This window comes from Myotis myotis, unplaced genomic scaffold (assembly GCF_014108235.1).
Source record: "Myotis myotis isolate mMyoMyo1 unplaced genomic scaffold, mMyoMyo1.p scaffold_m19_p_10, whole genome shotgun sequence".
Lineage (NCBI taxonomy): Eukaryota > Metazoa > Chordata > Mammalia > Chiroptera > Vespertilionidae > Myotis > Myotis myotis.
The window spans coordinates 50719973-50733189 of record NW_023416314.1 but is presented as its reverse complement, the minus strand read 5'-3'; the positions used below and the strand labels follow the sequence as shown (position 1 = coordinate 50733189).

Genomic DNA, 13217 nt, shown 5'->3' with positions numbered 1-13217 from the left:
CGTTTGGCTGTCTGGTCTAATTAGCATATTACACTTTTATTATTATAGATTAGTGACCAAAAGCACATGCGAACAGTTTGCTTGATTTGGCTCTGTATGTTTATCATGACTTTTTCAGTCTGCTAGTTGATAAGAAGTATTTACCTACATACATATTTAAGGTAACGTGAAGATTATGCCAGAATAACTTTGAAAATTTCTTTTTAAGGTCATAGTAGTGAAATTTTTAAATTCATTTTTTATTTGTTTTATAACAGTAAGAAACTGTCATTGAAGATTAAAGATCAATTGTTAACTTTTTGAAGGCTTTCTGGCTCTCATCCTGGAAAGTATCAGTTGTTCATTCCATAATGCTCCCATTGTACCTTATACATATTATACCTCTATTATATCACCTACCACACTGAATTATAATTATTTATTTACATTTTCTCTCTTCATTAGAGTGTGATGTCCTTGCAATGTTGTCTTAGTATCTCCAGGGCTGGAATATATAAAAGGCAATTTGTAAATACATGTTAACTCTGATCCAACTAATTTTTACTACTTTCCTACAGTGACTCTTTAGATATTTGAAATGTGCTATATTTCATGTATTCTTTTTGTTGTTCCTTTGATAAGTAATTCCATCCAATTTGAAGTTCTATTCTTCATATACTTACTCTTAAACAAGAGAAGCAAACTACAAACTATGGGGGGAAATTGACAAATCCACCAGCAAAGTGAGATTTTTGTTACTCTATCCAGTTACTGATGGGTCAAAAAGATAAATAAATCAGTGAGGACACAGAACCTCTGACAAGGACAACCTTTACCTACCAGACAGTTAACAAATATTCTACCTAATATGTCAGGCCATATATATTCCCTGCCCATAATGCAATTAAATCAGAAATCAACAACAATAAAATAACTAGAAAACCTGCATATAATTATGAATTTTTAATAAATGTCTAAACAACTCATTAGTCAAAAGAGAAATCAAAAAAAAAATTAGAAAATGCTTAAGACTGGAAAGTAATATTACATATCAAAATTTATAAGATTCAACTAAAAAAATATTTAGAAATAAATGTATAATTTTAAATGCATACTATGAAAAAAGCTCAAAATAATTTAACATCCCAATTACAAAGTTAGAAAAAGAACAAGAAAATGAATTCAAAGAAAGAAAAATAATAAAGGTAAGAGCTGATATAAATAAAATAGAAAATAAGTACCAATATGAAGAATTGTTTTTTTGAAAAGGTTAAAAACAGAATTTTTTTATTAAAAAACAAAGAAAAAAACATATAAATGATATTAGCAATGAAAAAGAAGATAAATGCAGGTGCAGAACCAACTAAACATAATAAAATGAGATTATGCACTAAGGAAATAATTTGAAAAGTTACATTAATTTTCTAGAAAAATACAACTAAAAATTTCAATCAAAAGCAAATTTATATCTAAACTAGAGGCCTGGTGCACAAATTTGTGCTCCAGTGGGTTCCCTCGGCCTGGCCTGCAGGATCGGGCTGAAACCGGATCTCCCACATCCCCCAAGGGGTCCCGGATTGCGAGAGGGCACCAGCCAGGCTGAGAGACCCTACCGGTGCACAATCAGGGCCAGGGATGGATGCGAGAGGTTGGCCAGCTGGAGAGGGACCGCAGCAGGGCTCCAGGGCATTTCCGGCCCATCTTGCTCAGTCCCAATTGGCCAGACCCCAGCAGCAAGCTAACCTACCAGTTGGAGCATCTGCCCCCGGTGGTCAGTGCACATCATAGCAACTGGTTGACTGGTCAACTGTCTGCCCCCTGGTGGTCAGTGCATGTCATAGAGACTGGCAGACCAGTCAACTGTCTGCCCCCTGGTGGTCAGTGCATGTCATAGAGACTGGCAGACCGGTCAACTGTCTGCCCCCTGGTGGTCAGTGCATGTCATAGAGACTGGCAGACCGGTCAACTGTCTGCCCCCTGGTGGTCAGTGCAAGTGGCTGAGCAGCCTTAGCATATCATTAGTATATTACCCTTTGATGTGTTGAACGGATGACCGGACACTTAGGATATTAGGCTTTTATTATACAGGATTGTTCAAAAGACTTAATGCAATGTCAATGAAAATCCCAACAAGATTTTTTGTGGCGCTTGTTAATCTTATTCTACAATTTATATTGAAAAGCAAAGGTCCAAAAATAATCAACACATTCTTGAAGAAAAACAAGATGAGGGGATTTACTATATATTGTCTTATTATAAAGCTATTATAATTAAAACAATGTAGCATAACACAGGGTTCATAAACTAACCAATGAAACATGAGAGCCCATATGCAGACTCATACGTATATTGAAATCTGATATATGACAGAGGGAACACTGCTGACAAATGGATAATAAACTTTTCAATAAATTGTGTTGACACAACTGGATATCCATGTAGATAAAAAATGAGATCAGATTTCAATATGGAGGCAAAGTAGGTGGAAACTACACTCACCTTCTCCCAGGACCAAACTGGAATTATAACTAAATTAAAGAACAATCATCATGTGCTCGCTTCGGCAGCACATATACTAAAGAACAATCATCCCCTAAATAACTAACTGAAGACTAGCCAAAGAGAAGACATAACCAAGGATTTATAGAAGGAGCCATATTGACACTGGTAGGAAGGGTGGAGATAAAAAGAGGACTGGCTCCGCTCCCAAAAGTGGCACCTGATATTCCAGAGGGATATTCAGCTTCAGGGGATTCCCCCTGAGGAGCATGGGGCCTAAACCCAAGCCGGGCTCCCCAGCCCAGAACACCAGAGCCAGGTAGAGGAGCCCACACAACATCCAGCTGTGAAAAGCAGCAGGGTTTCTGTCCACCAGGGAGAGAGAGAGTCTAATGGAGACATAGGTACCCTCTTAAAGGGCCAACACACAAAATTTCGTTCATACCAACTCACCCTGGGCTCTAGTAGAGGGAGGGTGAGCAGAGTAGAATCACCTGAGAAGAGTCTGGAGTTTGTGGCTCTGGGAACAAAGCTGGGGGAACAGCTGCCAGGATCCCTGTGCTGAGTCATTCTTCAATACTGCACTTAACCATCTTTCTTGGGTGGAGCATGCCGCTCTGTGTGGCATCAGCCTAGGGTAAACCAATTGTCCCCCCCTCTAGACTCCTTCTCACCTCACCCTGTGGAGCTTAGGCCCTGCGGAGGAGTCAGCTGCCTTGGACAGGGGGTAGAGGTCTGGGCAGACTCAGGTGGTATCAGTGACTGAGTTATGTGGCTTTGAGGTTGGGGCCATTCCCTCCACTTTCCCATCAACCTGCCTGGCATTTCCCCCTCATGGGATATCTGCTAGAAACACCTTTCAGGTTTCTAGCAGATCCATCCTCTGGACTCTGACTGTGGCTCCAAAGGACCCACTCACCCAACTCCTGGTGGCTCTGCCCTGCCTAGGTCAGGACACACAAAGTCGTGCGGTGCTAGGGCGGGGACCACACCCACCATCTTCCCTGAAACCTGAACAGAACCTCCCCCTCACAAGTGATCCATTTGCCTCATCATCCCAACTCCACCAGAGGCTCTTTCAATGACTGAATCTAACAGACAGTTGGCAGGTAGAGGCAAGTGGAGGCATATCTTATCAGGGTGCCTTGGGACATTTGCTGACCTACCCCCAGGCCCAGTGCTGGTAAAAGCCAGCCTTGCTGTGCAATTTGGTCCTTCCTGTGTGAATCCAAGCAAACCAGAGGCAGGCACAAACTTTGGATCGCCAGCTCCTAGCAGGTTGCCAACGGCCAGACACAGACAGCATTAGACACTGTCCTGCACCAAAGTCCCTCCCAAGAGGCCCAGAACCAACACACCCAGTGGCCACCTTCAGACAACGTTAGAGCAGGATCCAATAAGCTTCACAAACAGCATAACCAAGAGGAGATCTCAGCAGGCACCAAACCCTACTGAGGTGAATTCCGCTTCATGTGGTCAGCACTGGCACAGCAGCTCACACACCGTGGTTGGGGCTGAGCTTCACAGTCAGCCAGCCTCTGGGTTGATCCCATACATGAACAGGCCTATAGCAATCAAGACTGAATTACACCAGAAGGGCCCACATAACCCATACAAGAGACATTCTCAGACCCAGCTCAGGTGATCAAGGACCCTGAGCCACTGGGTCTCACAAGACACCTACTACATAAGGCCACCACACAAAGACTGGGTGTCATAGCAAATCTATCTAATACAGAGAAACAAACACAAAGGGGCAACCAAAATGGGGGGACAAAGAAACAGGCCCCAAATAAAAGAACAGGAGAATTCTCAAAAAAAAAAAAAAAAAGAAAGAAAGAAAGAGAGAGAGAGCTAAATGAAATGGAGGCAAGCAATCTTTCAGACACAGAGTTCAAATTAATGGTTATAAGGATGGTCACGGAACTTAGTAAGAAGTACAACAGCTTGAAAAAGGACATAGAAACCATGAAAAGAACCAGTCAGAAATGAAGAATACCATTTCTGACATCAAGAATACAGTGAAAGGAATAAATGTAGGTTGACTGAAATAGAGGATCAAAGCAGCAATTTGGAAGACAAGGTAGAAAAAAAACACCTAATCAGAGCAGAAAAAAAAAATTAAAAAGAGTGAGGATAGTTTAAGGGACCTTTGGTATAACATGAAGCATAACAACATTCTCATCATAGGGGCACCAGAAGGAGGAGAGAGAGAGCAACAGATCATCGAAAACCGATTTGAAGAAATAATGACCAAAAACTTCCCTTACCTTGTGAAGAAAAAAGACACATAAGTCCAGGAAGCACAGAAAGTCCTAAACAAGATGAACCCAAAGAGGCCCACATCAAGACACATAATAATTAACACCTTGCTGACTGGCTATTTTGAGCCAGAACTCCCTCAGGCAGCCCGCTACTTTTCCGCACGTGAATATTAAATGAAAGCATCTGAATAAATGTACTTAAATTGTACTTCATTTTGTCATATCTTATATTTATATTAACACACATCAAAATTAAACATAATGCATATATTTTAGTATTTTATTTATTTTTATATATTTTATTAAAAATGTTTGAGTGTGATATATTGTATAACATGTATCTACATGCAATGGTCATGTTTCCCTATGCTTTTCCTTAGAAGAACATACTTTACACACCCTAGTAGGATTTAATAATATCTTCAGAGCATTTCACCCCAAAGCAGCAGAATATGTATTCTTTCCAAGTGCGTATGGAACATTTTCTAGATAGACCACGTTAGGACACAAAACAAGTCTCAATAAATTTAAGAAGAATGAAATCATATGAAGCATCTTCTCTGACCATAATAGTATGAAAATAGAAATCAATCACGAGAAAAAAAGTCTGGAAAATACACAAAGACATGGAGGGAAATGAAACATGTTACTAAACAATGAATGGGCTAACAATGAGATCAAGGAAGAAATCAAAGGATACCTTGTAATACTAGTAAATCCATTTCCCTGCCTTTCTGGCAACTAGAGGCTGCCTGCTTTCCTTGGTTCCTGGCCTTCTTCTTCCCTTGTCAAAGCCAAAGGTAGATTGAATCTTTCTCACAATGGATTACTCCGATCCTACTTCCACTGTCACAACTCCATTGCTGACCTCTTTTGCCTCCCTCTTCCACTTTTTAAGAATCCTTGTGAGTACTTTAGATCCACTCAGATAATCCTGGATAAACTTCCCATTTCAAGGTCCTTAGACATTTCCTATGCAAAGTCCCCTTTGCTAAGTTAGATAACATTCACAATTTCCTGGAATTAGAACATGGACATCTTTGGGGTGCTGTTATTCTGACTACCACACATAGTGAAGTTGAATATGAACATACCTTGCAGCTCAGCAATTCTACTTTTGGATGCACACATGCACCAGGAAACATTTGCAATAAGTTTCATTAGCATCATTTTACATAATGGTAAACTACCCACAGGTCCATAAACAGTGGAATAGATAAATAAATTTTACCATGGCCATATGATGAAATATTGTACAGCATTAAAAATGAACTGCAATTATCCACATCAACATTAATAAATCTCAGAAACATCAAGGAAAAAAATGTTACAAAAGAAATTCATACACCATGATTCTACGGAAGTTCAAAAACAGGCAAGATTAATAACATTATTTAGATTATTTAGGAATACATTTGTGGGGGGTTATAATTATAAAAACAAGCACAGGAATGAATAGTTAAAAAAAAGAAAAAGAAAATCAGGATAGATGGGACAGAAAGGGATGCAAAAAAGAGTTACACAGGGAACTTCAAAGAATATAAGTGGTGAGTACCTGACTTTTTTCCTTTAGTATTTCATTCCTTAACACATATTAAAATATATACAGTCTTTTACGTGTAAAATTTCTCATTTAAAATTTAAATGCTAACTAAATAAAGATAAAATATGCTGAATGCATGTTGTATGAAAGAAATGTAAGGAAGAACTAGCCAAACAATTTACTCTAGCTGATGGAGGAGGGAAAATCTACAAAGATGAGTGACCTGCTAGGGAAAATCAATACAAGAAGAAAAGTTCTAAATCATGAAAGAAAAAGACAGTAGAAAGTACTATATACTCCTCTGCCCAAAGTTCTAAGAAGAGCCTTCTAATAATCATGTAAATAAATATGAGTCAGCTTTTAAATAACAAGGTGAACACCAACCCAATATTATAAACTGTCAGGAACTACCCACAGACAGAACCCGGGTCTCCTAAAGTTTTGCTTGGCTAACACAACTGTTGCGTTTGTTTTGTTTAAATTGAATGTTCTTAGGCAAAGTAGGCAATAATCAGTGGACTTCCATTCTTCTTATCCTTCCCTCCTTCTTCAGCATGCGACATAAATACATTATTGTGACTGACCTCTGAAGGCACTTGAGCTTGACACCAGCTGCATCCTGACAAGTCACCCTGAAATAACTACATCAGAGACCAAGTTTATCCTCAAGGTCTGTATAAACTTCGTGATTTCAAGAGTCTCTCTCGCTTTCCCATCTTCACCCACTAACTCCTTTAACTAGGTCTGTCCTTTATCAGATAATTGACAACATTAGTTACAGCCTTGGAAAACCATGACTGCAGCTATTTAAGCTCTTTATGGCAGGACTTAGCTTGGTTTTAGTCCCTGTATCCCAAATATCTCACGCCATAACTTAGAAACAATATTTTTACCTCTCTGAGTTTCTTTCCTGTCTATAAAATGAGCAGATTTCAACGAGATAAACTCTGAATCTATCTCTTCTATATCTACATCTATCTATACTTTCAGCAAGTATAGATTCTTCCTGTTTTGGTTAGGGGATAGGAAGGCAGGAGAATAGCTAGAGAAACAGGCTAACTTGGTAACTGCAAGGGTAAAGAAAAAGAGAATCAGAGAAAGGCCCACCACTGAGGCGGATAAAAAGTTTGAGGACAATGAAAATAAACTTTACAGTTCTACTTATGCTTGGCCCTATTTACTTTCCACTCAGTATGGGAAAACATAAATTATGGAGATGTTATTATTTCATGAGCTATAATAAAAATCTATCACACATCACATGATCTGTCAACTTATTTTTTAAAATGGCCAACTTGCTATATTGAAGATTTGTTCTCAGTTTATACAAGTAATTTGAATATCACTGTACTGTCTAAGAACTTCTTAATCTAATTTGTTCCTTAAAGGAGATTTCAAACTGTGAATAGTAATAGTGAAAGAAAAAAAAATACCTACAGGTCAGTAACAATAAAAGTCCACAAATAGTTATAGCCAAGGATGGATGGGGGAGGGAGTGTCCCTAAGTCCTAGATGGCCTTTTAAAATACAAAACAAACAAAAAAGCTAAGAGCATGGTATAAAGGATTTTGCAAACAAGGTTCAAGGTCATTGTCCACTTTATCCTGTGGACAATGAAAAAACCGTAAGAGGTTTTTAAAACAGGGCAAGGGATTTGATCAAATCTGTGCTTTTGAACAACAGTTCCGATGGCAGAGTACATACAATATTTACAAAATAGAGCGTAAAATTATGATATAGGCTGATACTTTATCACAAAATATTAACATGAAAGTAGAATGAAACACTACTCACTGAAACCACAAAATAAACGTCACAAATACTACAGTATTCTTAAATTCATAGTGAGATATGCCTTGCAAATTCCTTAAGGGGCTAAATAATCACTAAACTTTAAAATCATTTTTAAACACATTCATACTACATGTGTGCACCTTTTTCAAATAAAATTAACACTTTACATAATATTTATGGGCTTTAAGGCCACAGAATTTTAAAATATTTACCTAACCATTTAGAAAGCACTTAGCATTTTAGGTATAGAAAAATATCTCACACACTAACTTATGACTTTCAAAACCTCGTATTTACCTAGTCTATCACAAATAAAATGATCTGGCTGAAACTTTCATTATAGAATATACAAATAAAATGGCTTAGCAATGTAATTTGCTAAATTCTGGCCAAAGCATCTATGTAGACAACTAATTTTTTAAAAAATTCCTATTTGTTTTAGCTGATTCCTGGCAAATATACTACAACTTAAGTATGTCTTCCCATTAACCCACCAAGGCAAAATACAGTTAATAGTAACTAGATTTAAATTTTAAAACTCTAAACGCTTGGCAACAACAACAACAAAACTTTAATTAATACAATTAATACGTGACATATATAGCATTTATATCTACTATAAATCTAATTATGAAAATTAAATGTTTTGCAAACATAAGCCATTATTTTTCAACATGGTACCTAACATAACATCCCAAAAGTTAAAAATTATTCTAAATCTACTCTCAATTTAAAAATATTTAGATAGACATGAGTTTTAATTGTTTTTCAAAGATGTTTATAAAATTCTTCAGGAAATAAAAGTATAATAATTTTGTTATCAATCCAAAAATGAATTGCATATAATTTTTAAAGTTCTCTATTAAAAAAATACAGAATATTTGCTCATCATTACACCTTGGAAAACACAGGTTAGTCATATCAACATTCAACACTTAAGTAAAACTTCAAGAAGTACTCATCTGTGATGTTTTAGCTATACTTTTATTCATACCTTACAAAAAGTATAAACCAACTGTAAGAAGGGAATCGAGAACTGGGAAGTTATTACAGAATTCATCTTTTGGAATCCCTGATTTGGCAGGATACTGAGATTCAGAGATTCACTGACTTTCCCAAGATCACACAGTAGAGCCAAGACCTTACTCCCAATCCCCCGCCTATGAATCCAGAGCATTTCTCCCTCTATCAGATTCTACTCAATATCTTTCTGTTTCCCCTTCACTTTCTGAAACAATGAAGAGACTTTAAACTTGTCATATACGAAATTTAGCACTTGGGAAATTAGAAAGTCTCGATCTTTTACTTCCATAAAAGCACTGGTTTCCTCTTCATTTCTTTAACATCATATACATGCAAACAAAACCAGAGACTCACAGGAATAAGCATAAATAAAAATCCTTATTACAATCTCAGTTAAATTAAAAATATGTAGTAATTTTTAGTAATGCCAAAGTAGTATTATTTTATGACACCGAACATTAAGTAACAATGTAGGAAGCCTTAAACTATTAGCATATATTTAAGACCCCAAAAATGTTCCTTTTCATAGTGGAATGTGAATAAGAGTTTTCTGCGTTAAGATATGACCTTTTTAAAAAAATGGATTAATAAACTTTTTAAAATGTGTTTTTTATTGTTAATATCTCCCATTGCCCTCTGCTTTCCCCCTCCTCCCAATGCCCGCCCCCCATGTCCATGTCCATGGACTATGCAAGTAAGTATAATATATGACCTTTTTAAAAGCTCAAACTTTGTCTGCTTCTAATACAAATAAGTGAAGCTACCTAGAACAACAACACTGCTCTCAATGAAAGGTTGAAAAAGGTTGCTATAATGGAAAAAGCACCAGAGTAGGATTAAGAAAACCAAGAATTTTCCATTTACAGCACAGCCACAATTGACTACACCAACAGATTACAATAAAGTTCGTTAAACTGTAATGCTGTTAAATTTAGGGAAATTATCTACAAATGTGATTAGACTATGCTAAAACACTTTTCCAGTGTCTATTCACATATAGTCAACTGTTAAATGGCATGCCATGCTAAGAAAACAGCTGATATTACTTTGCTCTACAGTTAATATCACAACTCTTCTAATACAGATTTTTCTAAGCACTATTATCACGGGCAGTAAAATGAGAAAACAAAAGGCATAACATTTTTTAACGAATTTTTTCAAGTATATGGCCAAATAATTACAGACCACAAAGCAGTTTCTGGAAAAAAAGAAAAAAGAAAAAAAAAAACGTTTCAAGAAGCAAAGTGTGGTCTCATTGGAGCACTACAGAGTTAGTGTTAAACATGTCATAAAATCAATACAGTGGTTTGTTGATTACTTTGAAGAGAGCATCAGATGTAGTAAGAATAAAAAAGTTATACTGGGTCCCAGTGTAAAACATATCACCAATCAAAAAGTCTGAAAACCAATGCTATAAACTCCTACTCGCCTACATAAGAGCTCTACACTCATTCTTTTAGTTGCTTAGAACACGACAATTAAAACTGAGAAATCTAGGTTCAAATCCCAGCACTGCCACTTACTAGATGTGTTAAGTTGGGTAATCTCTCAAAAACTCACATGGCTCATCTCTACATTGAGGGAATGTCACCACCATACAGAGTTCTTGTGAGGATTCAAGAAAATATAAGTAAAGCATTTTGCACTTACATATATTTAAGAAAATATATGTAAAGCATTTACTATCAGTGAATAGCTATACTTGTTGAGTTTCTTGGTGATGTAGAACAGGTAAGATTTCCCAAGGCTATATAGAAGCTTGTTCCATGATGATGGTTTCAATTCCTTTTAAAAAACAAAAACATGTAAACCTACTGGACATGCTTTTGGCATCTTTCCAGACATAAGTTTAAAGGTTAAATTATTACAACGTTGTCCTCATTATGCAACAAATACACACCACCATGAGTTAGTCTGTAAAATATTGTATTAGCCTATACAGCTGGAATTTGGTTGGGGGCGAGGGGATCTCTTAACAATTATTTCCAAAAGTCTTTTCATCTAAACTAACAAGTCGCAGTTCCAAAGTTCATCAATGTTCATAAGATCTCAAATCTTTCTCTCGAATATCAAAAATAGTAAAATCACACTGCTTAAAATTAATGTCTATTCACTCATTCTAATGGTTGTATGTTACCTTTGGAGAGATATCACCATTATAACAGCAACAGATAAATGGCACCAACATGACATACACCAGAGCATGCCAAAGTGGGAGTAGTCAACCTATTAAACCGCAAATAATTCAACCTTCTGATAACTCATCTATTGCATAAACAAAGTACTTTAAAGGTGCAATATAGTCTATTTCACACAAATAAAAAGGTACTTCTGTATTTCTAAAAAGCCTCCTGTATTTTAGGAATCCTTTCCAGAAGAAAACCTTTTTATTTTCTCCCATCCTGGAAGTTAACATGCTTTCAAACACGCAAATTCAGCTCAGGAACTGAAGCGACAAAACCGCACTCACTTCCTCAGACAACCTGGCTTTCGGCTAACGTACCTGTTCTCTGGAAATGCAAGGCAACGACGGTCTTCTGAACATTTTGCAGCTGCCTTGGTAAGCGGCCGACGTCTCCCCGAACGACACGCAGCTGGACCTCCTGCGGGGTCTGATCACAGGCACTTTTTCCTCCGCGGTGCTGGACAACCGAGGATGATGGAAAGCTTCCCTGATTTGAAAGAAGTGATCCAACCCCAGGGCGAGCAGGCAGCCGGCGCCCCCGACCAGGCAGGACAGCAGGGGCCGCAGGGCTGAGGGCAGCGGCCCGAGGCTGGCGAAGGAGACCCACCAGACGAGGCTGGAGAAGAGCAGCACCAGGATGCTGTGCTGGAGCCCGACCCGGTGCGCGAGCGTCAGCGAGCCCACGCAGCTCAGCACCAAGAACAACCTGCCCGCCGCCGCCGGGGGCGTGTACGGGGTCACGGCCCCGGCGTCTCCGTCCCAAGGCCAAGACCACCACTGCCACACCAAGAAGTCGCCCAGGTAACAGCAGGCGGGCAGTGCCAGCAGCCACCAGGAGCCGCCGCCGCCGCCGCTCCGGTCCGGGCTGGGGCCCCGCTTGGCCCGGGTCAGGAAGCAGGTGAGGAAGAAGAAGGCACAGGCGATGCTGAAGAGGGGGCTGAGGCTGAGCGAGCAGACGCTCAGCACGGTCCGCAGGCGGGCGGCCCCGGCAGCCCAGCTCTCGGGCTCCGCACCGAGCAGCAGGGCGAGGACAAAGGCGGCCAGGGCGCCCAGCGCGAGGCGCGCCCGGGAGAAGAGGGAGCCGCGCCGCGGCTGCTGGGGGGAGGCCGGCGACGGCAGCAGCAGCTCCACGTTGCAGAAGCGGCAGAGGTGGAAGAAGAAGCCGCGCGGAGGGTCCTGCCGCAAAGGGCTCACGCTGCTCTTCACGTAGCCGTTCCTCAGACTCTCGGGGGGCGAGCCGGCCCCGTCCGCCGGCGGCGGCGGGTACCGCATGGCTTTGGCGTCTCGCTCGTCCCTCCTCATGGCCGGGACCGGGGGTGGCTGCGGGCTCAGCACGCCCAGCTAGGACCGCAGGGGCCGCAGACGCTTCCTCACCCCCTGTCCCCGCGCTCGGGGCGCCCTCCGGCTCAGTAGCGCGTCAGGGCTGCGCCCGCCGCCGCGGCCCGGGGTCTCCGTCTGGCGCGCAGAGGAGCGGCGGGGTCCGTAGCATACTGGCCGTGGAGAGGGGCGGAAGGGCTTCTCCTTTAAGCACCTCTCGGGACTGGAGACTCGAAGTCTCCTCCCAACTCCCGTGGCTGCAACAGTTAACTCACGGCCTCAGCCTGGTCCGTTGGGCGCGCGAGCTGCGGGCGGGCGGGCGAGCGGGCGGGCGCTCCTCCCCCGTGGCGGCCCCGACCCGGCGCGCGCGCCCCGCCCGCCGCCCGCGCGCGCCCGCGCCCTGTCCTGCCGCTGCTTGCCAGCCGGGCGCCCGCTGCGGGCCGGGGACCCCGCTGACTTCTGCGCTGGGACAGGGGAGGGGCAGGGCTGGGGGGAATGGGTGGGGTCCTCCTCGGGTGGAAGGGGGCCAGCCCACCATCCTGGGACCACAGGCACGCAGGTTCCCTCTGGGGGTAAGTCATAGACTTCTAGCCTGGCTCCCTCGGGTCTGCCC

General features: G+C 41.0%; 1 protein-coding gene and 1 long non-coding RNA gene across 4 annotated transcripts in view; one reads left to right on the top strand and one right to left on the bottom strand.

Annotated features, from left to right (window-relative positions):
• LOC118664862 overlaps positions 1-7205 on the top strand; it is a 153412-nt gene extending 146207 nt beyond the window's left edge. Inside the window, exon 3 of the long non-coding RNA XR_004970437.1 lies at positions 6839-7205. This is a non-coding gene — a long non-coding RNA (uncharacterized LOC118664862). The remainder of the gene's footprint in view (positions 1-6838) is intronic.
• Positions 1-12917, bottom strand: part of PDE3B (phosphodiesterase 3B) — a 152101-nt gene extending 139184 nt beyond the window's left edge. For all 3 annotated transcript variants that reach the window (XM_036325500.1, XM_036325501.1, XM_036325502.1), the window contains exon 1: positions 11606-12917. In XM_036325500.1, coding sequence (XP_036181393.1) covers positions 11606-12589 — 984 coding nt within the window. In that variant the 5' untranslated portion in view covers positions 12590-12917. The remainder of the gene's footprint in view (positions 1-11605) is intronic.
• Positions 12918-13217: the final 300 nt, after the last annotated feature.